Here is a 23,890-nt window from a genome sequence, read left to right as displayed (position 1 = left end):
ATGCAATCTTCGATTTTATTTATATTATATTTATTTTTAAATTTATCATATGAATCTAAATTATATAAAAATTGTAGACAATAAAAGAATTATAGTGAGAACTTTTAAAGTAACTTGCATTGGAGTAATTTTGTTAGAAGTTTCGAACTTAATGATGTGTAAGAGAGATGCAGTTAAATATTATTATTCTGGTGATGTGTTAAAGGTGACAATTTCTAGCATTGGAGTTGCTCTTATAGGAATAATAGTTATGTTTTGTTTCAATCCGTGCGTGATTAAATGATATGTATATGTAATGTAATCAAGGCAAAAAATATATTGCTAGGAGCATCCAACAAAAAAAATTCCAAAATATAGCTTTTTTACATTTCAATATAGAGTTTTTATCACATCAGATAGTATTTTAACTTCAACTCAACATTTAATTCTTAACAAAAAAAATATATTCTTCATTTTTTAATAGTTTTAACAACTCTATATTTATTACAATATAGTGTATATATATTTACCTCGTATATTTATATACAATTATGTATTTTTTTTTAAAAGCACATGTTACATATTGTTGAAAATGACATATAGGGTTTTAAAAAGCGATTCATCATATGCATGAAGGTTTAGTGAGAGATCTAACCTTTAGGATTCTTGATTTGGGTTTTGGATTAAGAACATTCACTCTTTTGCACGTCTCTTTCTTTATGTTGAAGAGCTACTCACACGTACATTGAATAAAATAAACCATTTTAAATAAAATAAAAATTTAGCTTTGTGGAAATATAAAATTTGAGAAGAAATTAATATGGTTGTAACTTAACGAATAAAATTTAAAATTGATCTCTATATATAGCTTTATAATTAAGAAATATACGCAAATTTGAGAACAAATTAATATTGGGGCACTGTAGCGAAATAGCCAAAATGAAACTATGAAATTTGTTTTTAGCCTATGTTTCACAATTTTTAGGGAAATAGCCAACAGACTTATGTGGCAATAATTAAGGTCCGATTTACCCTTATTATTAACAAATTCGTCACTTTCTCTCTCCTACTTTTTTCCTACACTTTTTTTTACATAAAAACTTCAAAAAATCATATCTATCTCATGTGAGCTCGAAATTGAGTGATTCCAAATCCTACGGATTCGTGACGCCGAGATCTTCAAAAATAGATCCATTGTGTTTGATGAAAAATCATGTTTAATACCATAGATGTAGTAAAATCATGTTACTACCTTAAATATGAAAATAACTGGAAATTTTTGAAATTATCAAAAAATAAATGGAAACGTAACTATGATACATTAAACATAATTTTTCATCAAACACAATGAGTCTATTTTTGAATATCTCGACGCCACGAATTTGTAGGATCTGAAATCACTCAATTTCGAGTTCATATGAGAAAGATACGAATTTTTGAAGTTTTGATGAAAAAAAAATTATTTGAAAAAATATAGGAGAGAGAAAGTCACGAATTTGTTAATAAATAAGGGCAAATCAGACTTTAATTATTGCCACATAAGCCATTTGGCTATATCCCTAAAAATTGTCAAACATAGGCTAGATCCAAAATCACATGTTTAAAGTGGTTTAGTTACTTACAAATCTCTTAATATTGTTTTAACTAATTTTAAGTTTAACTTTGTGAATCTCTCATAACATTTTGTATTTGATTTTTACCTTTCAAAACTTTATTTTGACATTTTAGCCTTTAAATAATAACACTATGTCCCTGTTAAATTTAGTTTATGGCTCTGCCCTTGTTGAAGAGAAACCATAAATATCATCTTCAACAATACTTAAGAAAATCGTATATATAATCTGAGTGGGCACAAGTGAATTCTAATGCCTCAATTTACTACAAAAGTTTCCATTGATGAGTTCTGATTTATTCCTGGAATTCATTCAAGAAGAGATCCCCAAGTGTTTGTTGATGATGAAAATGCCTATTTAGGGGAAGGACATGCGCGAAGGTCGCGCGAGTGCGCACGCGCGTGTGTGTCTATGTGCGTGCGCGCGTGTGTGCGTGTGTGTGTGTGCGCGTGTGTGAGAGAGAGAGAGAGAGAGAGAGAGAGTAAACATAATATTTATGAAAACTAAAGGTAGAGTGTAGCATTTTTCATAAAATGTCTTAAAAGTTCAATGTTATAATTTTATAATTATTAAGCTTATCTAATTAATTAACTAACTCTGTGGTTTTTTTTTCTTTCTCACAATTAACTCCGAACTTTAGAAAATTAAATTTCTCGGTAAATTATCTTCAAACCGTGATCTAATTTTTGGGAAAGTTTCAGTGCGACAATTTCCACTAATTTCCAATTTGTTTGTAAAACCATTTCATGACAAAACCTTGAGACACGCTAGAAGAATGTGTGTAAAATGTTTTCTAGAAAAACAATAATCTTTCAATAAAAGAAAAATTTAATTTTCTAAACATAAAAACTTGCAAAATATCTTGGATGGACTCCTTATGTTCAAAATATCTCAAATTGGACTTTTGGTTAATTTTTTTGATAAAATTACACCTCTACACAATTTTCTCACTTCTCTTTATCTCAAACTCTCTATTTTAACATATTTGAAGATCTCCGATGATATCTGACTGTCTAGGATGATTTTCAACAAACAAACGCAAAACTTATTTAAAAAAATTAGTTTATTTCTTTTTTACTATCTCATTGAAGAAAATGATGAAATTCATCGCTAGCCATTGCAAAAAAAAAAAAAACGAAAAAGAGCAACAACGACTCTTTTATAAAACTGGAAAAGAGCAACGACGACTCTTTTTGTAGCTGTTGTTGTCTTTTTCAGTTGTTTGCAATATTTTGTGACAATTAGCGATGTTTTGTGATGAATAACGATGATTTTCTATGGTTAGCGATGACATTTATCATTTTTTTCAACAATATATTCAAACGTGAAAAATTTGATTTTTTAAATGAGTTTTGCGCATGTTCGTTGAAAGTCATCAGATATTTTCAAAAGAGTTAAAATAAAGAGTTGGAGATATAGAAAAATATGAATTTTTTTTTTGAAAAAAATTGTATAAAGGGGTGATTTTGTTCAAAAATAAATAAAAAATCTAATTTAAGATATTTTGAAAATAAGGGGTATACAACCAAAATATTTTTTGACAAAATAGGGATGTAGGGGTGTAGGGGTAGCTTTTCGTTTAATAAACCTGAAATACATCATTTATTACAAAATAGCCATGGGCCCTTTCTTCTAGTTAAATAATGAATAGTTATTAAAGGATTAATTTCCTGGCGATAGATATAATGGTTCTGAGAGCAACTAATCACCCACCAACCCATTCTGAATTCTCCAAGAGTTTTTGTTTTGTTATGTTTTGATTTTTTTTTCTCACTCTTTTTTAAATATGATAAAATATAACAAAAACTCTCCAAGAGTTTGTTCATCAGATTCTGACTTCGATATTCATCATATCTATCGTGTAGATAATGCTTTTACTTGTTTATTGACACCAAGTTACACATAATGGAATTCAATCTAGTGAATAGTGACTAAAATGCCAAAATGGTATAAATTTAATTTTCATTTTCACCCGACTGCTAGTTTGACGGACTAAATTATTGGTTTTATTCGTTAAAGTATTCAAGAAAATAATCACTTTTTTTTTCAAGAAATATTATTATCAAAGTGGGGAAGAAGAATCCACAGAAAAAAGAGCACCTAAGGTCCTAAACTATAATCCTAGGTTGTTTAATTTCAGCCAGGGATACTGTTGTCTTTCTAGTTTTAATTATGACCAAGTAATAGTTTCTTTATTAGTTATGCTTTCGCTGTAGGAAGTGAAATTGCAATAAGAAATGAAGAATGATCTTATCTTTGATGACATTTTATAATATGATAATTGTATCCATTACAATGACAAGCACGATTCCAAATGCAGATTCCAAAATAAAGAATGAACGAGTCAAATAATGGCTACTTGTTAAAATATTGTGGACCCTCTTCTATTCATATGGCACACCAATATTTGATTCAAAAGCAATAATATTAGAATGCCAATGACAATAAGTGATCATCAAATATATGTATATATATAATATATATTATGTTATAACAAATCAGATCACACCATCATGTGGGCTATTATGCGTGACATGTTATATTAATAATTCCGTGTAAGTGTAACTGCGTATGCTTATAAATTATGGTACAAAACATAAATATCCGAGGCTAATATTTCTTTATAGATATATTAAAAATGGTACGAAATAACCAATTCAAACTATGACTTTTGCAAAATAACCAATTGAGAGTATAAGTTTTCATTAAATTTAATCCTGTTTCGATTAATTTTAATTCAGTCTTCATAAAGCTTACATTTTGTCTTTATAGTTCGTTGAGATTAAATTTAATTCAGTTTAAAATAATCTTACTTGAGTTAATTTACTTATAGTTCGCAAATTATGGTTATATGTTAGAGAATCTACGTCATCAAAATAAGATTGATTAGATACCCAAACAATATTTCATTAAATGGGGGGCTATGGCTGTCTGTCAGTAGGACAACTAATTTACGTGTCCTATTCTTTTTTTTCTTTTTTTTTTTATATTTACGTGTCCTATTCTTAATACGTATATTTTTTCCTTTTTGCAAATAATGATGTATTTTAATGTAGGTGATTGATTGTAAGTCATTGCTATATTTAACTAATGAAACCAAGAATATTAAAAAAAATGTTAAAACATTTGTCCTTTCTCTCTATTCTAAATATATATATATACCTCCCACTCTCTCTCTATCGTCACATTTATACTTTAATAATAAAGGAACACAAGAGCTTGTTGTATACATACGATGATGCAACAACTGCTGTTACACTTTGTGACAATCTCGGAAAAGAAAATAAAAAATATTTGTCAAAACGTAAAGTCAATTAGGTGTCGTAGGCTCAAGCTTAATGCTATGGAGTTTCTAGAAAGCACTTTCTAGTTTGCAGATATTGCTTTTTACTTGTCTATTTTCCATCACGTAGAGAAAATGTTCCTCAGTTATAATGGAGAAAAATAAGAGAATATGTTAATCCTGAGAATTCTCTCTTACATACTCTCTTCAACACAGCATAAAGTTCGGTAATTTGATAGTATCATTTATTACCGCATCAAGCCCTAGGGAAGGAAAAAAGTGGTTAAAACCCTAAGAAAGCCTTTGTTGCCCAGCAGAACCGAGCTGGCACAATGACCATATTTATATCATGTTAAGATCACTGCAATTTTATAAACCCATGCTAACCAATTAATGTGAACTCAATAACATGATAGTGAGGTTTCGTCGAAAGCTATAAAAAAAAAAAAAAAAAAAAAAAAAAAAAACGTGTACAAAATTTCAGCTTCCATCCACTCAAATCAGGATTAATATATAAAAACTGTCTAAAATAAATTATAAGCAGCATAATTAATAAAAAAAAAATTAAGAGAATGAGATTGTGTATTGTAGGGAAAAAAAAAACTATATGGAATTGGGAAATCCTGAAATAATATGGGTTAAAGAAAAAAGAAGATAAAAGGAGGTCATGAAGCTTTATCCCGGAAAAAAAGAAGAAAAAACAAATCCTCTACCACACAGGTCAATTATGAGATCAGTAGCCCACTTTTGTCGACAGGTTTTACAACGAGTCTCTGAGGGGGAGTTTATTCTTCGGTGCTCGACCAAAGCAAAACCAAGAATGATTGGGAGGGCAAACAAGTCAATAATCTCGCCCTCTGTATTGCGCTTCCTGCATAATTCGAAACCAGACCCATGATTTCTATTAGCAAATTAGAGATGAAGAGAACCAGTAGTGGGGCAAAAGAATACGAGAGATCAAAATGTTAGGAAATCAGTTTTCTTTTGTATATGTACTATGTAAAGGAAATTTTGTAGTGGCACTTTTTTCTATCATTAACCGAACGCTCAAAGTTGCTGAATTTCAGCACCAAATATAGTCAGCCAGGAGTAAATGTCATATATTTGGCAGAGTCTAAATCTCAAGTACGTAGTGTAATACGCGGCTTCCTCAGTGCTACTACCAAATTCAGCGACTAAGGTACTTCATTTTCTACAAAGATCAACTCTACTCTACAACGAGACAAGAGTATAGACACATGTAACAAATTTTATTGGAACAAAAAAGAAGAAAATATTGCTTACGGGTTGGTGGTAGCCTGGCATGTAGACAACTTGCCGAGGATGAACAAACATCTGGGGCGCATACTACAATTCAGGATAAACCATATAAAAAATAAAAAATGCAGCTAAGATAAGTGTGATTTGCTTCATCACCGAAATGATGTTAACAAGGGTTCAAGGATGTGATTAAAAAAAGTTGTACCTGAGGTCCATTGGGGTGAAAATACGCCTGTGGCGGTGCTTGTAGCGGTGCAGCTTGTGCGTTATACACAACCGGCTGCTGCCCAAACGGGGCTGCCATCTGCAATTATCACAAGTTGGTTGTGTTAGCAGCGCGTGATAGAAACGACTCTCATTCAACACAGTCGGTGCATTTTCTTGGATGAAACTAGAATTTGTTCCCTTAAAACATGATACTCTTGAATCTAGCTGTTAAGTGTATCAGATGAGCAAAATCTTTATACTATAAAATGATAAAGATGGGCATTGGGGTAATGAAAAGTGAGCTATGATAAACAAAAAAATCAGAAGAACCAATGTTGAATAAACTTACTCCAACATGCATGCCAGGAATTTGTGGAACAGAGGGCATATTAGCTTGAAAATAGTAAGACCCATCAGCTATAGGTGAGGGAGGCCTCACAGGCGAATGCGATGGAACATAACTCTTAGCATTTGCGTTGAGTTTGAATTCCTAATATCAAGAGAATCGCAAAACATACATATCAGAACGGGTGTAACGTGAATGCAGGTGCGGCTGTGTAAGACGCGAATGTACCAGTACCTTTGCATAGGGATTCAATGATGATTTTTCAGAGGCTAATGAAGCAACAGAGGAGGTCGGTGATAAACCAGGACCGCTTGAAGTAGAAGGAGGAGCCACATAGTCAGACCTGGAAGATGCAGAACTACCAGGCCTTCTGTGAGGTGGTTTTCCAGTAGCCGAACCTTCTACCAGTTCACCGCTGGTATTCAATTTCTCATTAGCCTTCGCTGAAACACGAGACGAGGCGGAAGAATTGGCATTATGAGATGCTTCTTTATCAGCGCCATCTTTCTTCCCAGTCACCACTGATGATGCATCTACAATCGCATAAACAACACGGCTTTACAAGGCACAATTCACACTATTTTAAGCACTGAGATGAGATATGAAAACAAAATGGTGAAGTATTAGACTTTGGCACTCACCATCAGATTTTGACGACGGGGAACCCTCAGCAGACTGTATCAATGTGTGAAAGCAAACAAAATAAGGATATATACAGCGTTTAATATATTTAAGGAGAACCAATAATTGTTTTTACACTCACAGGCTTCTTTTCTGAAGATCCATTAGTCTCATTTATGCCTCCATGTTCGCTAAGTTGGTTCTCCGGCCTCCTAGAATTTCAGACATCAAAGTTAGTCACAGAACCACTGGATTGAATATATTAGAAACATCAGAACCAGAAAAGAGCACCTGCTTTCACTGGTCGTGGTGGAAGAACTTTTAAAAGGTGATTCTGATGCCGGATGTCCGGTATGATCATAAGAATCAGATCTACTTATGTCCAGAACACCACTTGATAGGGTAGATCGTGCTTGCTCCTGCAAAATAACAGCAACGAATCAGTAAGGAACTCACTGGTAAACAAAGGGGCACCAAGATTTAAAATCACGTGCTCGTGAAATATTTCACTAAGGCCTCAAATTCTCGAAACACTAATAGTTTTTGCTTTGCAATCGTACCACAACGTTGAATTAAAATTTCCATAACAGAAGGATAATAGAAACATCTTGATGGTCTCCATAGTTATTTAAGTGAGATGTCCCTACATGACCAAAGGTAATATAATGATTTGTTCCCGAATTATAAACAAAGACCACAGCCCAGACACAAACAAATGCACAAAGAGTCTCTGATAGTAATCCTGAGCTAAACCAAAGTGTATTTGCATCACCAAGTATGTCACAAGTCAACGATTAGTGCACAAGAAATTACCACAGTGGAGGAGCTTGACGATGGTCGAACAACGTCATTACTTTTCCCTTTGGTCCAGTCAGTAGCACATTTAATGGACGAGGTTGAGGAATCTCCAAAAGTTTCATCATTACATGAATCCAACAATGTGTCTTCACTTTCCACGTAACCATCAATTATTTTACCTCGACTGACAGAGGAATATCTAGTCTCCTCATCCACATCAAACTTATCACCAAGTTGAAAACCCCTTTCCTGCACCACATAAAACGAAAGAACATCCAACATTACGAGGAAGTTAGGTGATAAGAAATACAAAAATGAAGTTTGGCTCACCTCTGCTAAATGAAGATCATGGGTCTCTTCTCCCTCAATTTCTCTAGCGATTCTCTGAGCCACCCTTTCTCTCTCTCGCATCTGCGGACCTCTATCAAGTTTTGTGGTGTAGAGTTCCTCGTCAAAAGTGCTTGTTACTCCAAACAATGCCTCATTTGCTTCAAATTGGTTCCAACCCCTAGTACGCACAGGAAAACAGGAAAAACTCGTAAGATGGTTATAAATAAATAAAGATTCACAACAAGAGAGCATAAATGTATATATATATATTAAGATTCTCTGTTTTCCATTGCATAATTATACATAATGCATCTATCTATCTATACTCTAGAAATCGTTCATCTCAAGATATAAGATTTAGTGATTCAGGAACTTCGATTTGTGGTGCAACAAAACACCAGCACCGAAACTCCAAAGTTAGGATCCTGCATCTCTAAGATATCCTATTTCTACGTATTGCAATTGGCTACATAAACTTCTTCAAAATTGGTAATACGAGCATTTTAAACAAACTAGAAATATCTATATAATTATAACAAGCCTGATTTTGTGAAATTATTCTTTTGAAAAAGAAAAGAAAAAAACTCTAAAAGCACAGTACAATTGGAATTCATGGGAGGCCTAAAAAACAATTAAAATAAAAGCTAAAAAGAAAAGGAAAAATAATATTAAAAAAAACTACAACAGAACACAATAACATAGAATAAAGCCCCCTAAAACTCAGCTCTATACAAATAAAAAGAACAGAAAATTAGGAAAAGAAATTAACCAATTTAAACATTTGACATTGCTAAATAGCCAACGTCTGGTAAATCTTAGATAAATAGCTGTAAATAATGACGTGGCCTAATATATGGAGGTGGTTATTTATCTAAGATTTACGTCTGTAAATACATGAAAATGGCTATTTGCCTAAGATTTACCAAACGTTGGCTATTTAGCAATGTCAAACGTTTAAGTTGGCTATTTTCCTAATGGACCCTAAAAAGAATGAGTACTGCTTCGAAAATCCAAGGGAAAAATAGGTTTAAGAAAAAAATATCTATTTGAAATCACGAGATCTAAAAATGAGTAATTAGCACGAGGATAACAACCTGTTCCACTTGCTATCAAAAACATTCTCCAGTTCAGGGCGCTGTAGATCATCTGCATCAGGGATCCATGGTTCCAGTTCTCTCTCCATCTCACCAGGGCGAGATTGCGATATGTAGGAATCAATCATAAGTTCTGCCTGTTTTTCATTCTGAGCATCAGCTGAAAATCCATCTCTTGTAATAGACACATCCTGTCACATTGAAGTATATCTCGAATCAGCAACGAATGTACAAAGATATCTAAGAAGGAAGATCATAAAATAGAAGTAACACATGGAATAGAACGTCAAGAGCTTTGACAATAAGTATTAAAAAAAAATGAAAGGCGTGTTGCAGCGAGTCAAAACAATGCTTTTATTGGAAGCTGACAATCATGCATACTATTGACTCTAAAAATCAGAAGGCGGAAATTTTGAAACGGAGCTAAACCTTTGCTATAACTTGCACAAGGTCTTTAGCAGGTATGATTAATGTCTTTATAGGAGCCTTGCTAATGGGTTCTGCATCGGCTTTGCCTCCTTTAGTCATCCGAGCCATCTTCAATACAGCTCCTGAGAGAAGCACGTGACCATGGTAAGCTGATTAAAAGAACAAACTAAAGGATGAAAACAGCTCCTCCTCCTCCTTTTCTTACTTCTTTTATCAGTCCTAGACGCCTACTGACATTAACAATATCGAACATACAGAGACAAAAACCCTTCAGCAAAACCAGAACAAGTGAGTACCAATGTCTTTCTCGGCATTTGTCGAATGAAATATTCCAGAGTAAACAGCTCCACTTTTCACCTGAACCTCAACCTGATGACCGATTAGACATGTGCTTACATATACTAATCGATCTCGAGAAGGACTCCCATATCCAACACTTCTGTTACCTGACATAGATATAACAGTTTTTTTTTAAATGAAACTCTTTATATTAACAGGGCTTAAAGCCTAGTTACAAAAGCGGAGTGCGAAAGCACAGCCGGACCGTGTCTTACCTCCCACAAAGAACCAGGAGGCCGGTCAAGATTAATAATAAACTTTACAAAAGAGGACATAGATATAACAGTTTAGTAAGGGGAAAAGGCAATTGAAAAAAAAAAAAAAAACTGAATAATCTTACTCTTACCAGTATTTGGAACTCTGCTACTGGAATTTGACTTTCCAGGTTGGGATTTGATCTCCGGCCTCGTGCCCATTTCTCTTTCACCTCTTCGGCGGCCAAAACCATTAGCCGACGGTTTAGAATGGACAGGCGGTTGCGTATTCATCCTCAGCAACGGCTTGCAACCTATCGCAAATAACTTGGCATATTTTAAGCAACTCTACTTCGTTGACAAGCACTGTTTAACTGGTAAATAAATAGCTTACTACTTTAAAAAAATCATGTAAAGATCGTACAGATATAGGGGAATAGACGAATGCCTTCTGAGATAAAACAAACGTCAAATGGGAAAACACATTTAGAGAAGCGGATAATAATTGCACATATAAGACAGCGATTCGACAAAATGCATTATATGAGGCAGTCAAAAAGAAATTCGGAAGCATTACTATTACATTTATGAATGATTAATGAAGTTAGTCTGAGAAATGTTGAACAACTTAAGATACAATCGAGAGAGGGCTTTGCCAAACTTGATAGAGATCGGACAGGGGGGAGAAGCTAATATCAGGGGGAAGAGCCGATATGAATAAAGCAATGCTAATATTAATTTTCTCCCAGACAATAGACCCACGTATTTTAAGTTAGTTTGTTACTTCTCATCTAGGAACTTACCAAACGCAATATTCACAAATATATCTGCTCTCTCAAATTACTAAAGTTAGTCAATAAAGAAATCCCATGAGACATACATCATGGCAGGAGATATGCATCGTAGTGAGTTCCTTTATGGTTGGTTGACATAAAGACGGAGATAAAATAAATAACAAAATACACATACAAAGCAATACAAGATCACACATTTATTTCAGACGTTCTTATGGAAGTTCCCAATGAGCACTAATCAATGAAAGTTGAACAAAGGGGCACGTATACTATAACGGTATAACAGAATATAATCAGAGTACGTCTTGCCAATTGTATAATTTCACCTAGGCAAGATTGAATCACTGAACATCAAATTCCAGAAAGAAAGGGAAAAAAAAAACACGATCCACGCGATTAAAGGACACCTAATAACAAAACTTACTCGAAACTTCGCACACAAAGTATCAACTACCAGATATCTTGGAATTTCACATCGCTCAAACATCGATATTAGCATAACTAGCCACCCTAGCCCACTCAATTACGACAGTTCTTATAAAACAGCATCATTAAGAACAGAGACACGTATTTCCTAACCCTAATTGCTCTATCGTTAAACCTCGAACACAGTTCAACCGAAACCAGCTATAAACACCGAACTCTCGACAATCAAAATCCCAATAACTGGACATTGAAAATAAAAAACTCAGAAACGCGATCCTGACCTCGACTAGCTCAATCGAGCGGCGTGCGGTTCCTCTGAAGCTACCTCCGAGTCGGCGCGGTGGCAGGGCCGAGAGATCCCAGCGAGTTAGGGTTTCGATCAAGAGGTTACTTTCCTCCTATTAGGGCTTTTCTAAAGAGAGCTCAAGTGAAGGATCAGAGGTTGTTGAGAGAGAGAGAGAGAGAAGTGAGAAGAGATATTTCTCGGTGCGATCGAAGAAATATGGTATGTGAGTTTTGGAGAGAGAGAGAAGGGCAGTACTGTCAAAGTAATCCGGAAATTGAAACCGAGCCCGAGGCATATAGTCAATATTCTTATAATTATAACGGTAGATTTCTATTGTTAATTAAATATTTCTTTCCTGTTCAATTTATATATATATATATATATTTCTCTATATAATTATGAGATAATATTTAATGTTTTCATTGACATAAATATCTAATGTTTTGTTTTAATCGTACCATAACTACTAATATGTTATCTTTGGACGAAAATACACTTGACGGTCTCATATTTAACAAATATTTAATCATTTTTCTTATAAAAAAATTAATCATCAATAATTATATAATTTAATAAATAAATAACACATAGCTAAAAGTAAAAAAAAAATTTACGATGCCCTCTTGCTATACAATTTTCTCAAAGAAATTCGTTTGCATACTTAAATTCAATGAATTGTAATTACGTGATGCAATCTGTCACACCCCGGGAAAGCTGGGGTGTGATTATTGAATATAAAATAAACGCTAATAAACTTTACATAATTATCCCACGGTGCATACTTAGTTATTTACTTTACAAGTCCAAAGATAAAAGAAAGAAAACAAAAATAAACAAACCTTTAACACTTGATGGTCTATCCAGTGAAAACCTTCAAACTCTCGATCACACTAAACTCCGAGGTCTTCCTAACCCTTCTCCTTCTCACTTCCTGATTATAAGAAAAATTTGAAGAAATAGGGATGAGCCCGAGGCCCAGTAGGTGCTATAATAATGGTTTGAGTAAAAAGATTTTCGAAAATAATACTTACTTTATAATAATAATATTATTGTCACGCATAAATCATCATACACGTACAAGTATAATAATATTCTTATACGTGTAAATCACCATACACGTACAAGTACAACTTGCAGGAAAGTAAATTGCATGAATGTAAATGACGGGATGCTGATGCTAGAAATGTAAATGCAAGAAATGCAATTGAATTTAAATGTGCATCTACACCCATTTAAACGTATACTATTTCCTGAGCCCCTGTCAACATAACCCGTGACAGTCCTCTGATCAGAATGGTGCACTATCCACACCCTTATATATATATATATATATGATTGCACTATCCGCTTCATATATATACGTTCCCGACTCTATCATGATATACAAAATATTTTATTTTGCAAATACGGGATATATGTATAATATCGAAAATATTCTCAACTTCAAGATCAGATATCCTGAGATGAAGGTCTGCCACATTTTCTAAGAACGGTTCAGGTTTCGTGGTACGTTCACAACCATTTCCATTTCGAAAATAATATATACGTGAGGCCAAACCATAAAATCAGGAGAGAAGGGTTATAATAACCAACCTCGAGAGTAAGTGTCTATGTCGCTCTTCCACGAGACGTTCGCTCGTCTTGTGAACCTGAACGTTCACTAAAACCGAGAATCCAGACGTTCACTTACTCCGTGAACCCTCTAAACGACTTTTAGTCTCGAGTCCGATAGCGATAAAATCAAACCGATTCTGAATCAGAATTCTACGAGTAATTCACGATATTCAAATTCAAACGTACGATTTAAAAATCGTAAGATCCAATACATAGTTGACTATAAAATCCAAAACTTGCATTTTCTGAACGAATCTAATTTCATTTATCCATAATGAAACTAGAAAATAATTCCAACAAACGAATATCGTTCATTTTCTTTTTCCGGATTTCAAGGAAAGTACCCAAACTTATTATTATTAAGCTCGCATAACCGATAAATCGAACACTAAAACAAGATCGAGTCTTAACTCTCAAAATCCATAAACGAGCTTAATAATAATAACGAATAATCTAATTTTTTTTTCCTTTTCAACTTACATCGAAACCGACTAAAAAAAATAAAATGTACTAACGTACTAACTCAAACCGATTCGTACAAAATAATTAACTTTAAACTTCATAATTACAAGATAATAAATAAATAACTCGCTAAATTCTAAATGGACGCTCCGCGAGTCTCCGAGCCAAAACCGAAACGCCGTTATTCACCTGGTCTCGGCCTCGCCTCGTCGACGATCGTGCGATAGCTCCATTATTTTTTTCGGGCCGCGTCCTCGTCGTCCCGAACCAGCGGTTTTGGGCTCTGCGTAGCCCGTCCTAAACCGAGCCTAGACCCTCGATAACAAAACTCAAACAAAACAAACCTCGTTAACTTGTCACAAAATCTTCCAAAACATCATAACACAAAATTTCCGACCCCTAAATCCACAATAAGGGTTAGGAAGACCTCGAAGTTTAGTGTGATCGAGAGTTTGACGGTTTTCAATGGATAGACTATCAAGTGTTGAAGGTTTGTTTATTTTCGTTTTCTTTATTTTATCTTTGGACTTGTAAAGTAAATAACTGAGTATGCACCGTGAGATAGTTATGTAAAGTTTATTAGTGTTTAATTTCATTCAATAATCACACCCCATTTTCCCGGGGCGTGACACAATCGAGGAAAGATGCAGAATTAGGTGGCGAATCACTTTCGAGATCCTTCGGGCCGTATCGAACACCTCTTCCTTAGGCAGTGGTCTAGAAGATTTCGCCGCGGCCAAAGACGATAAAATTTTCAAAATACCATCGCGGGCTGGATTGCACGGATGTTCAATAAAAATACGAACGCAGTTTCTTCAACTGCCACATGTTCAATCACTCCCTCGCGGATCTGCAAGGAATCACGGAGCTCCAATTGGGGCCTTGGAAGTTCGACAATACCACCAGGAGCAAAAAGCAAACAGTGAGCTGTGTAAAGGTCGCGACCAAGCTGATCAAGGCGGTCAAAGCCACGGTAAAGCACGCGTACATTTAAGTCGACGACAAGTCTTTGGCTGTCTTGTCGGATCGTGAGCATGCCAAATATCTTGTACGGAAGCACTTTCAGCCGGGCCAGACCTCTCTTCGGGCGAGCAGACTTCGCACCCGAGCCGTTCCGTTGATGTTGTTTCCATGATGGACCTCGAAGTGATATAGCTCCGACATGGACTAGATCTCCCGTGACAGGTAGGGGTGTTCATCAAAACCGTCAAACCGAACAACCCGATCACCCAAACCAAACCACACTATTTTTTAAACCGCCCCATTGAAAACCGATAAAGTTGGGGTTGTAACCAACCCAAACCGCAATTGTTTCGGGTTGGTTTGGTTTTTTTATAGTCGTGGGATTGGGTTGAACCAAACCAACCCGATAGTGTTAATTCTTTAATTTTTTTAAGATTGCAAATATTTTATATGTACTATTGTTAAAAAAATATCATTTTTCTAATAATATTATAATTAAATAAAAAAATACTCAGTATTATACTTTATTATTTGTGACTACATGAACATTGGGTAGTTAAAAATATGCGTAAATTTTATTTTAATAAGTAAATTTTCTAAAGATAAGTAAAATTTTGATTTTATTTGACAAAACTTTTTAGATATAATACACTTATATGATTTTCATTCGAGTTATTATAAAGTCATTTGTCGATAATTATAATCCGAAATAACCAACCCAAACCAACCCGATTATTTTCGGGTTGGTTTGGTTTGGTTTTACATTTCAATCGGGTTGGTTTGGATTTTAAAACTAAAAAATTAGTTGTAGCGGTTTGGGTTGATAGCACATGAAAAAACCGACTAACCCAACCCGATTACACCCCTAGTGACAGGGTCCTAAAGAGAGTATAATTTTTTGGGGAAAAAATTAGGGATTTTTTTTTATTTCTTTTACTTTTAAATCTATATTTTTTTAATTATATCAGTTTTTTTAAGAAATATAATTATTTTTTTGTTAAAAAAGAGGCCGCCACGTATATTTCCGTCCAAAGATAACAAATTAGTAGTCACGGTACAAAAGTTTAATTAAGACATTAAATATTTATGTCGCAAAAAAATGAGTATTTATGTATCAAAATTAAAATATTGAGTATTTATGCTGTTATTATCTTTAATTATATACACTTGTGGGAGTAAGGAATTTCCTTTAATATGAAATGTCTAAATTACCGGTAACTCTTTTATAATTGTAATAATGTAGGAAATTTCTGATCCTTATAAATAAATATAAAAGGAAACAAAGAAAGTTCTGATCAATTTACAAAAAGTTAGTCGAGGTATTGTCATGCGCAAATCTTCAATTTTGTATAGTCGAAATTTACGCGCAAGATAATCGAAATTTCTGATCATTTTCCTAATATGATTTTTTTCCCCAATCATTTGTCTATATTTTCTTTGAATAGAGTATGTATCAAAATCGAGAAGTAGAATCTTAAATTCTTTAACACCAAACTTAGAAGAGATTGCATCAATAATTGATTACATGAATTACTATGAATATACATTTTATAGGTAATATAAAATAACAGATAGCAAGTCTTATAATGCTTGTAGAGTGTAAAATGAATGGTGATGCCAAGTGATATACATTTGATCTTCTACATACAATATTATATGAGTGATTATTGCGGTGAGGTTGAGAGCTTAGATTTCAATTTTGAGAGTGGAAGGTGTATGTTATTCTTAAACTTCAGTTTAATGCGAATCACTATTCAACAATCAAAGATCACTCGCTTCCACTCGAACCATTTTCCCGATAATTCAACGAACAACATAAATTCCTTACACAAACAAATGATCTTTTGCACATACTCATGTTGAATTGTGAATTACGGGTTCAACTGCAATTTCGGGGTGAAGTATTATGTGAAAAATCGAATCAAAACAGCATCGTGACAAAAAGGGAAATCAAGTGCATATCCAAAAACAAACATGTCTGCTGTAGCTCACACGCTCCAACATCTTAAAAAGACACCATGCGCAAGTGAACACAAAAATAAGCAAATGCCACAAGTACTACCACAAAGGTATATACTTTTGTTGTGGAACTGAAATCTTTACCATGTAAAAAAAAAATAAAAAATAAAAAATAATCCCCTAGTCATTTAAGAATGACGTTCGTAGCTTGGTATTTTATAGATAGTAATAATACGAGCATTACATGTATATATTTGCAATACTTGCCATTACAAGAGGTATTGAAACTAGAACTTTTAACGAAAAAATAATTACGTTCATGCGAAAGAGATCAGACATGAGATCATACATGAACATGTGGCGCCAAAGGCCCGAAGCTAGCTAAGGATCATATATGAACTTTTGAAACTAGTATTTTACCATGACTTTTTATATCAATTTTTTACATTATTAGCTCAAAATTATATGAATTTTTTAATATACTCCCCCCTCAAATAACTTTTTTTTTCTTACACGCCTCTATATCTTTTATATGAATATTTTTTTTATTAAAATCAATAATATTTTAACTAGTATCTTCTATATATTTCGAACCACTCAAGTTGCTGAAAAACAATTTAACTTCAACTGCGCAGCTTAAACTATCTTCTCAAACATATAACTCTAAGTTACCTTGCGATGTAAGCTAAGCTGATACGTGTAAATCATAGTAAACTTAAACGGTTCATTAAAAGTGTATTTTTTAACAAATGCGGTCTACATTAGACTATGCTCTACGCCCCAGTAAAGTTTGGGGCCAAACCGAAAAGGGTTGAATGTCGCGGAAGTAAAAATGGTTAGAGGCTAGCTCATAGCTCCTCAATGAAGAGGAGATACGTTTCAAAAAAAAAAATGATCGAAAAAATTAGAAGACATGTTTAAAAGTCATCATCACAATTGCCTATTCATCTCAAACTTCAATCGGCCTTTATGCCGAAAACTGTTTCACTCGTTGAATAATCAGACATACCATTCTAAATCAAGCGACGTCGATGAAACTCCTATACACCTGGAAGTTTATGCAATGGCAGCACCTTGAAGTTGCCCATGTATTTGGTATACACATGATATCGTTTAGATATTATTCAAACCATATCACCACAAATTAGAAGCTAATTCAACAAATAGCTGGTCACCAGAGGACACTTGTCCGATCAGTCTGCATACAAACGCAGAAGGACTCTCTTACAAGAATATATATAAAAAAATAAAAATAAAAAATAAAATTGAGAATAATGTAACTGTTGTCTTTAAGATTCTCCAATAGAATAGAAGTTCTGGTAATACCCTTATCTGACAAACCATTCCCTTGTTCATTAGCTACCAGATTTTATGCAACCAATTGACAGTGATTATCCTATATATATAAACCTCACTAATACCAATGAAAATGGACCGGTTAAGCGATCATCTATCTATTCAATATTCTTTAATATGTACACCAATGTTCAAAATTCCCGCTGTCCATGATTAGACGATGTTTTCAATTTACGGAAATACCAGCGGCCGATAAAACATTGACTAATTAAAAAATAAATAAAAAACACTGTTGGTTTGAAAATTTTCCTGGAATTTAACTAAAATTACCAAAAAAAAAATAAAAAATGGTGAAGAATTACAACGAAAATCACTTTCAACGACCGGATGGGTGGAAAACCGGAAAAATTTAGCGGGATTTCATTCCTAGAATACCACATTCCAATCTAAGGTGTGTGTGTGTGTGAGAGAGAGAGAGAGAGAGTATCGCATTCATGATGACGTACCGAGCGGGTCACAAAGGCAAGTCGATCTTCTCGGACCACTGGAAAATGTCGGTGTGGACGCGATCGCCGCCGAGATCGTCCCCGGTGGCACCGGCGGCGACTCTGATGACGTCCTCGATGAGGTCGAAGTTTCCCATGATGTCGACGTGGGCCCCGCTGAGCGTTCCGCGGCCCTCGAGGAAGTGGGCGGGCGGAGAGTGGTCGTACTCCCTCACGTAGGTCCTGCTCCCGGAGGGGTTGAACCTGGTCCTCCCCCGCCAGGCCTTGGCGCACATGAAGCCCGCGCTGAGAGCCGGGACCGTCTCGTCCCCCTCCGCCAGGTGGACCCCGTCCTTGAGACAGCTGTCGTCGCCGTTGGCCGAGGTGTTGATCTGGAACGGGATGTGGCAGTCCGCCGTCGGAGACAGCCCGTACACGTACGCTCTCTCCGTCGGAATCCCCACCCCGTACAGCGAGTATATCTCCATCTCCGGGGCCTTCGGTAGCCTGATATATGAAAAACCGATACAAGAAAGTTTGGTTGGTCAATGCCACGTGTGAAAGATAGAATCACTTAAACAAGGTCTATAATTCATAAAAAAAAAATAGCCAAATAAGCCACTGAAAGTCTAAGAATTGCTAGATAGCCAACCTTTTGTAAATAGTAATCTCAACTTATTTACGGCACTAAAAAAGACAAAAATACCCAAAAACGTTACCGCATATTTTGGGTTTTTTTTGTCTTTTTGAGTGCCGTCAATAAGTTGAGGTGGCTATTTGCAGAAAATTTACAAAAGGTTGGCTATTATACAAAACGCTATAAGTCAATTGACTATATAGCTAAAAGACCCTTCCTTCCTTTATTCTTCCTCTAGTGGCTCCGTCCTTGTATTCTAACCCCATGGCGTTGGTCTAGTGGTAACGGCGATTCTTGCGGCCACTGGGGTAGTCTCTCGGTCGATTATGCCAGGGCCTCGTGGATTTTAGTAAGGTATATATGTATATATGTGTGTGTGTGTGTGTGATTCAAGTGTGTGTCATAGTTGAACGAACCCAATAGAAGAAAATAGGTCATTTGTCGAGTCATGTTATGTTATGGATCTCACGTCTTGAAGATAAAAAATGACTTGACAAAGTTTATAAGATCATGGGTTGCTTGATTTTGAGAAAGAACGGGTGAGACTTGCATTGGTATGAAAGCCACAATGGATCCTAAGTTGTAAAGATGAAGAAACCTAAAGAGGGGATACAGTAGCTTCTTACTTGGTCTCCAATGGGTTGGACCAATATTTGTAGTGACTGTATTTTGGATCGTCGAGATCGTCGGCGATGCCGTAAGAGAAGTGAGCGCTGCCACGTGCCATCATCTTCGGGGCAACAAAACTGAGCAAGTCGATGATTGAACCAGCTGTATACACTTTATAATCCGCGACGGCTCTGATGCCCTCGACTCCCATGTCGTGGTATTCTGTCCACAAATCACGGCAACTTTTGTTTGCTATGTTGTTGCCTTTGATCGCATCCTGTGACAAAGTAACGTATAAAATATCAGGGAAAATGTTATGCAAGAGATGAGAAAGAAGTACTTAGTCGTTACTCGAAAGTCAATCCTGTCGATCTCAGACGCTTCTGCCTCCGCTGCCTCTTTCCCAAATGATATCATCCTTCCGAAGTTGGAAGTTTTTGGCCGAGAATCACTGCTATCTGTGTTTGAATCGTTGTTGTCATTCTCAGTTTGTTTGTTCCTAGGACCACAGCCTTCCTCTGGGGACCAATCAAGACCACCCCATATGGTGTCCCCGCCTTTCGGGATCATCGACATTGTTGAATCCCAAGTGCGAGTCATCTTCATCACATGTTGCAGAGTCTGAAGCCGAAATATATCGCGTTCTAAAAACCCCGGCGCGATTGCCCTGCGTTTTGATGAGAAAATCTCCCCCTTTAATCAAACCGCTAAAGATAAAAGTTTTTTTAAGGGTATGCAAACGAGAGATTCTACTCATAGGAAATTACACATTCTACTAAACAGCTATTTGTGTTGTGCTCTAAGTAAGCCTAAAGTCTTTAAAAATAGAAATAAGAAGATTGAACCACAATTTGATAAATGAATTGACGCGTGATTTTATTATTTCCAGGCAAAACCTGTGGTTTCCTTTTCAAAAAAAAAAAATTCTGTTTAGAAAACACAATTTAAAAAAAAAAAAAAAATCGAGTCCGTCTTTAAACACAAGCAGGGAAAGATACAAAACCTGGCAACGGCGATATCCTTGGCTTCAGAAGAGAAAAGACCCGTGACGGCTTTTGGAACACCCAAAAAGGGTCCACCGATGTTCATCACAGCCTTGATGTGATTGGCGCACCAGTCCGGGCCTCCCCCGCCACCCATCGGGGCCGGAGCCTCGACCCACTTCATGAAGTGCAGGAAGTACAAAACGCCCATCGAATGAGGTATTATGACCGCCTTTTTCCCGTTCGTGGCGACCATCAACTCGATGTTGCTCTTTATCCGGCTCAGCGTATGGTCTCTCACCTAACCACACTCAATTCAACCATCATAAATCACTATCTAACATCGCATTTTCGGCGGGGCACAAAAGAGAAGAACGACAAAAAAAAAAAAAAAGTAGAGAAACCTCTGTGTTCTGAAACGAGATCCGCCAATCGTAGGAAGCCATGTACATGTTCTTCTCCTCGTAGCCGACTCGAGCCAAGTTGGCGATTAGAACTGCCCACACAAAGTAGCCCGGAAGAAAGTAGTCGGCGGCCACGAGGCCCATCACAGGTCTCACCCTTATCTCCGGCGGGTCTAAACCAGTCTCGTTGTCCAGCGACATATGCTCCATCCAGCACAAGGGTCTATGGGGGAAAAAAAAAATCACAAACTTGTATCCTCATTCTCATTGTTAATCAGACAAGAGTTTCCAGATTCCAACGCTCACTTTTATCATAATTATACTTTGTTGATCTCAGAATCAAATCTATCTTCGATAAGCTGAGCTGAAGTTGGAAACTAAGTCAACACTCCAATGACTTATAAGGAAACTATTATTACGAACATTAATTCAGCTTTACACACTTTTATGCCAATCATTATAACTACTCATCCCAGAAACATAAGTCAATCAGAACCGAAGCTTTCATGTAAAGTCGACATTCCTATTTGCTCTAACCAAACTATTATCATCAATGAAACATAAATTCATCTTTCATTTCTCACTTTTATTCTCATTCTCATTGTTAATCAGACAAGAATTTAAAGACTCCAACGCTCACTTTTATCATAATTATACTTTGTTAAAGCCACAACCAGTTGCAGAGGAGCTATGAGCAAATCTATCTTCATTTCATTAAGCTGAGCTGAAGTCGGAAATTAAGTCAACATTTCAATGACTCTAAGCAAACTATTATTACCGTACATTGATTCAGCTTTACTCACTTTTATACCAATCATTAATCAATACAAAGTCAATCAGAACCGAAGTTTCCTGTAAAGTCAATCATTAATTCATCTTTCATTTCTCACTTCCATCGCAATCATCTCGCTGCTAGAGATCTCAGAATTAAATCAATCTTCGACAAACTGAACTTAGCTTGGATAATTAAGTCAGCCCAAAGTATAATCACGAAACATTGATCTTCTCCCAATCACCACCAAATACAAACTCGCACTCGATTCAAAGCCGAGACCTAAAAAAAAAAAGAGTTTTCCTAACCTCTTGTAGACCTCTCCGAATGTGCCTCCCCAGAGCCGCTTCCTGAAGAGTCCGTCGGCGCAAGGGTGACCTTCCCAGAGCTCGAGTCCTCCGGTGACGATCCCGGGGACGAACACCACAGGATGGCTCGCCCTAAGGCCCTCCTTCCTCAGCTTCACTCCCGGCGGGTCCGGCAGAGGTCCGGTGATCGCCTCCGTCACGTACTGCGGCAGAGCCCCCGGAACGGCGTTGTAGAGGAACAGCACCGCCCACCACGCCGTACACACCACTCCGATCGTCCAGCAACAACCGTCCACGCACGACCACTTCTTCGCTCCTTCTCCATCGCTGCTCTTCCTCTTTCTCTTCTCCTCAATTTCCTCGCCATTGTCGTCGATGTCCTTCCTTGAATAATTCGAATCGTTTTCGTTCGTCTCCGGTGCTTTTCTTCGCCGGAGTAGAGACATAATTTTTTATTTTTTTATTTTTTTTTCAGACACGGAATAGCGAAATTCGCTGCTGGTTTTTTCGCCGAGAGTTTCTCGAGAATAAAAAATTAAAAAAATAATCTGATTTAATCGGGAAAAAGAAAGGATTAAAATACAGTATCAACTCAACTATAATATGAAGAGAAGAGAGATGCCAAAAGTTTTGGAGAGTTCGATTGCGTTTCTGTGGTCGCAAGCTTTTACGCTGTCAAAAACGAATATGCTCTATATTACACATTACTGTTTCTATATATAATTGTGTTGTTGTTTAGTTCAGTTTTTTTAGTTCATTACTTCATTTTCGTGTCCGGTTTTGGTTAAATCGGTGCGTTATTGAAATAAGCAGTAAAGTAGATGTTATTTTTCTTTTCTTTTCTGAATATGATAATAATAAAGTCGTTGTCATTTTTTTTAAATTAATTTATCCTATTTTCTGTTTTGTTACTTTCGTGGGATACTTTGCAACAGAGCATGGAATGGAGAGAAATTGAGTTCGAGATGGGTCGTTGAATGGGTGGTTGGACTGGAATGTTTAGATCCAACCGTTGATTGTGTATTTGCTTACGTGTCATGTTTCTATTGGCTTTGAATGTCAATTTTCTGAGATCTGTCTCGGATTAATATTTTATGAAGCCCATTCCACGCCATGTCCTTCCGCTCTGTTTTGTTTTTCTTTCTATTTCTGGATAATAAACATATTATATTATTAATAATATCATATTTCATAGGCATATTGCAATTTATTTCACTCACATAAATTACTTCTCAAACGTTCTAGAAAAATAGCTACTCGAACATTTATCTTTGAAATAAGATTTGTTTGTCTTCATTTTCCCATAATTATTAAAAAAAAATGATAATAACAATTGGCTCTTTTTTTTTTTGTGCATAAGACGTTCTGAATAAGTTGGATGAGTATGTACAAAAAGAAA

At 35.8% G+C, this 23,890-nt stretch overlaps 2 protein-coding genes across 2 annotated transcripts; both read right to left on the bottom strand.

The window, feature by feature from the left end:
- Window positions 1-5,360: 5,360 nt before the first annotated feature.
- CID4 (CTC-interacting domain 4) lies at window positions 5,361-12,281 on the bottom strand. Its single transcript, XM_089626119.1, has 15 exons — window positions 11,995-12,281; window positions 10,646-10,807; window positions 10,257-10,406; window positions 9,961-10,082; window positions 9,532-9,722; window positions 8,438-8,615; window positions 8,123-8,356; window positions 7,601-7,728; window positions 7,452-7,521; window positions 7,330-7,363; window positions 6,923-7,221; window positions 6,692-6,832; window positions 6,341-6,439; window positions 6,160-6,222; window positions 5,361-5,746 (listed from the first exon to the last, which is right to left on the bottom strand). Exons 2-15 carry the CDS (start codon window positions 10,785-10,787, stop codon window positions 5,717-5,719), a joined length of 1,881 nt encoding a protein of 626 aa, XP_089482245.1. The 5' UTR covers window positions 10,788-10,807; window positions 11,995-12,281; the 3' UTR covers window positions 5,361-5,716.
- Window positions 12,282-17,683: 5,402 nt separating this feature from the next.
- On the bottom strand, window positions 17,684-23,179 carry LOC149385720 (phospholipid:diacylglycerol acyltransferase 1-like). The gene is made up of 7 exons (XM_089625596.1): window positions 22,492-23,179; window positions 21,412-21,634; window positions 21,028-21,308; window positions 20,376-20,691; window positions 20,042-20,301; window positions 18,800-19,285; window positions 17,684-18,195 (listed from the first exon to the last, which is right to left on the bottom strand). Exons 1-6 carry the CDS (start codon window positions 22,935-22,937, stop codon window positions 18,808-18,810), a joined length of 2,004 nt encoding a protein of 667 aa, XP_089481722.1. The 5' UTR covers window positions 22,938-23,179; the 3' UTR covers window positions 17,684-18,195; window positions 18,800-18,807.
- Between the last annotated feature and the right edge of the window lie 711 nt (window positions 23,180-23,890).

This window comes from Urtica dioica, chromosome 9 (genome assembly GCF_054948205.1).
Source record: "Urtica dioica subsp. dioica isolate 48M chromosome 9, U.dioica_male_clone48M_v1_H2, whole genome shotgun sequence".
NCBI classification, from domain to species: domain Eukaryota; kingdom Viridiplantae; phylum Streptophyta; class Magnoliopsida; order Rosales; family Urticaceae; genus Urtica; species Urtica dioica.
Note: the sequence above shows the minus strand (reverse complement) of the source record. Positions and strands in the feature narration are given on the sequence as shown.

What these genes read in the sequence shown, in the direction of transcription:
- CID4 (XM_089626119.1), bottom strand. Translation starts at nt 10,787, where the DNA reads ATGAATACGCAACCGCCTGTCCATTCTAAACCGTCGGCTAATGGTTTT. An exon ending in TTCCTGGCATGCATGTTGGA is followed by an intron (nt 6,440 to 6,691) that starts GTAAGTTTATTC and finishes TGATAATTGCAG; the next exon opens with ATGGCAGCCCCGTTTGGGCA. An exon ending in TGCCAGGCTACCACCAACCC is followed by an intron (nt 5,747 to 6,159) that starts GTAAGCAATATT and finishes CGAATTATGCAG; the next exon opens with GAAGCGCAATACAGAGGGCG.
- LOC149385720 (XM_089625596.1), bottom strand. Translation starts at nt 22,937, where the DNA reads ATGTCTCTACTCCGGCGAAGAAAAGCACCGGAGACGAACGAAAACGAT. An exon ending in TCTCGTTTCAGAACACAGAG is followed by an intron (nt 21,309 to 21,411) that starts GTTTCTCTACTT and finishes GAGTGTGGTTAG; the next exon opens with GTGAGAGACCATACGCTGAG. An exon ending in AAGGATATCGCCGTTGCCAG is followed by an intron (nt 20,692 to 21,027) that starts GTTTTGTATCTT and finishes ATCAAAACGCAG; the next exon opens with GGCAATCGCGCCGGGGTTTT.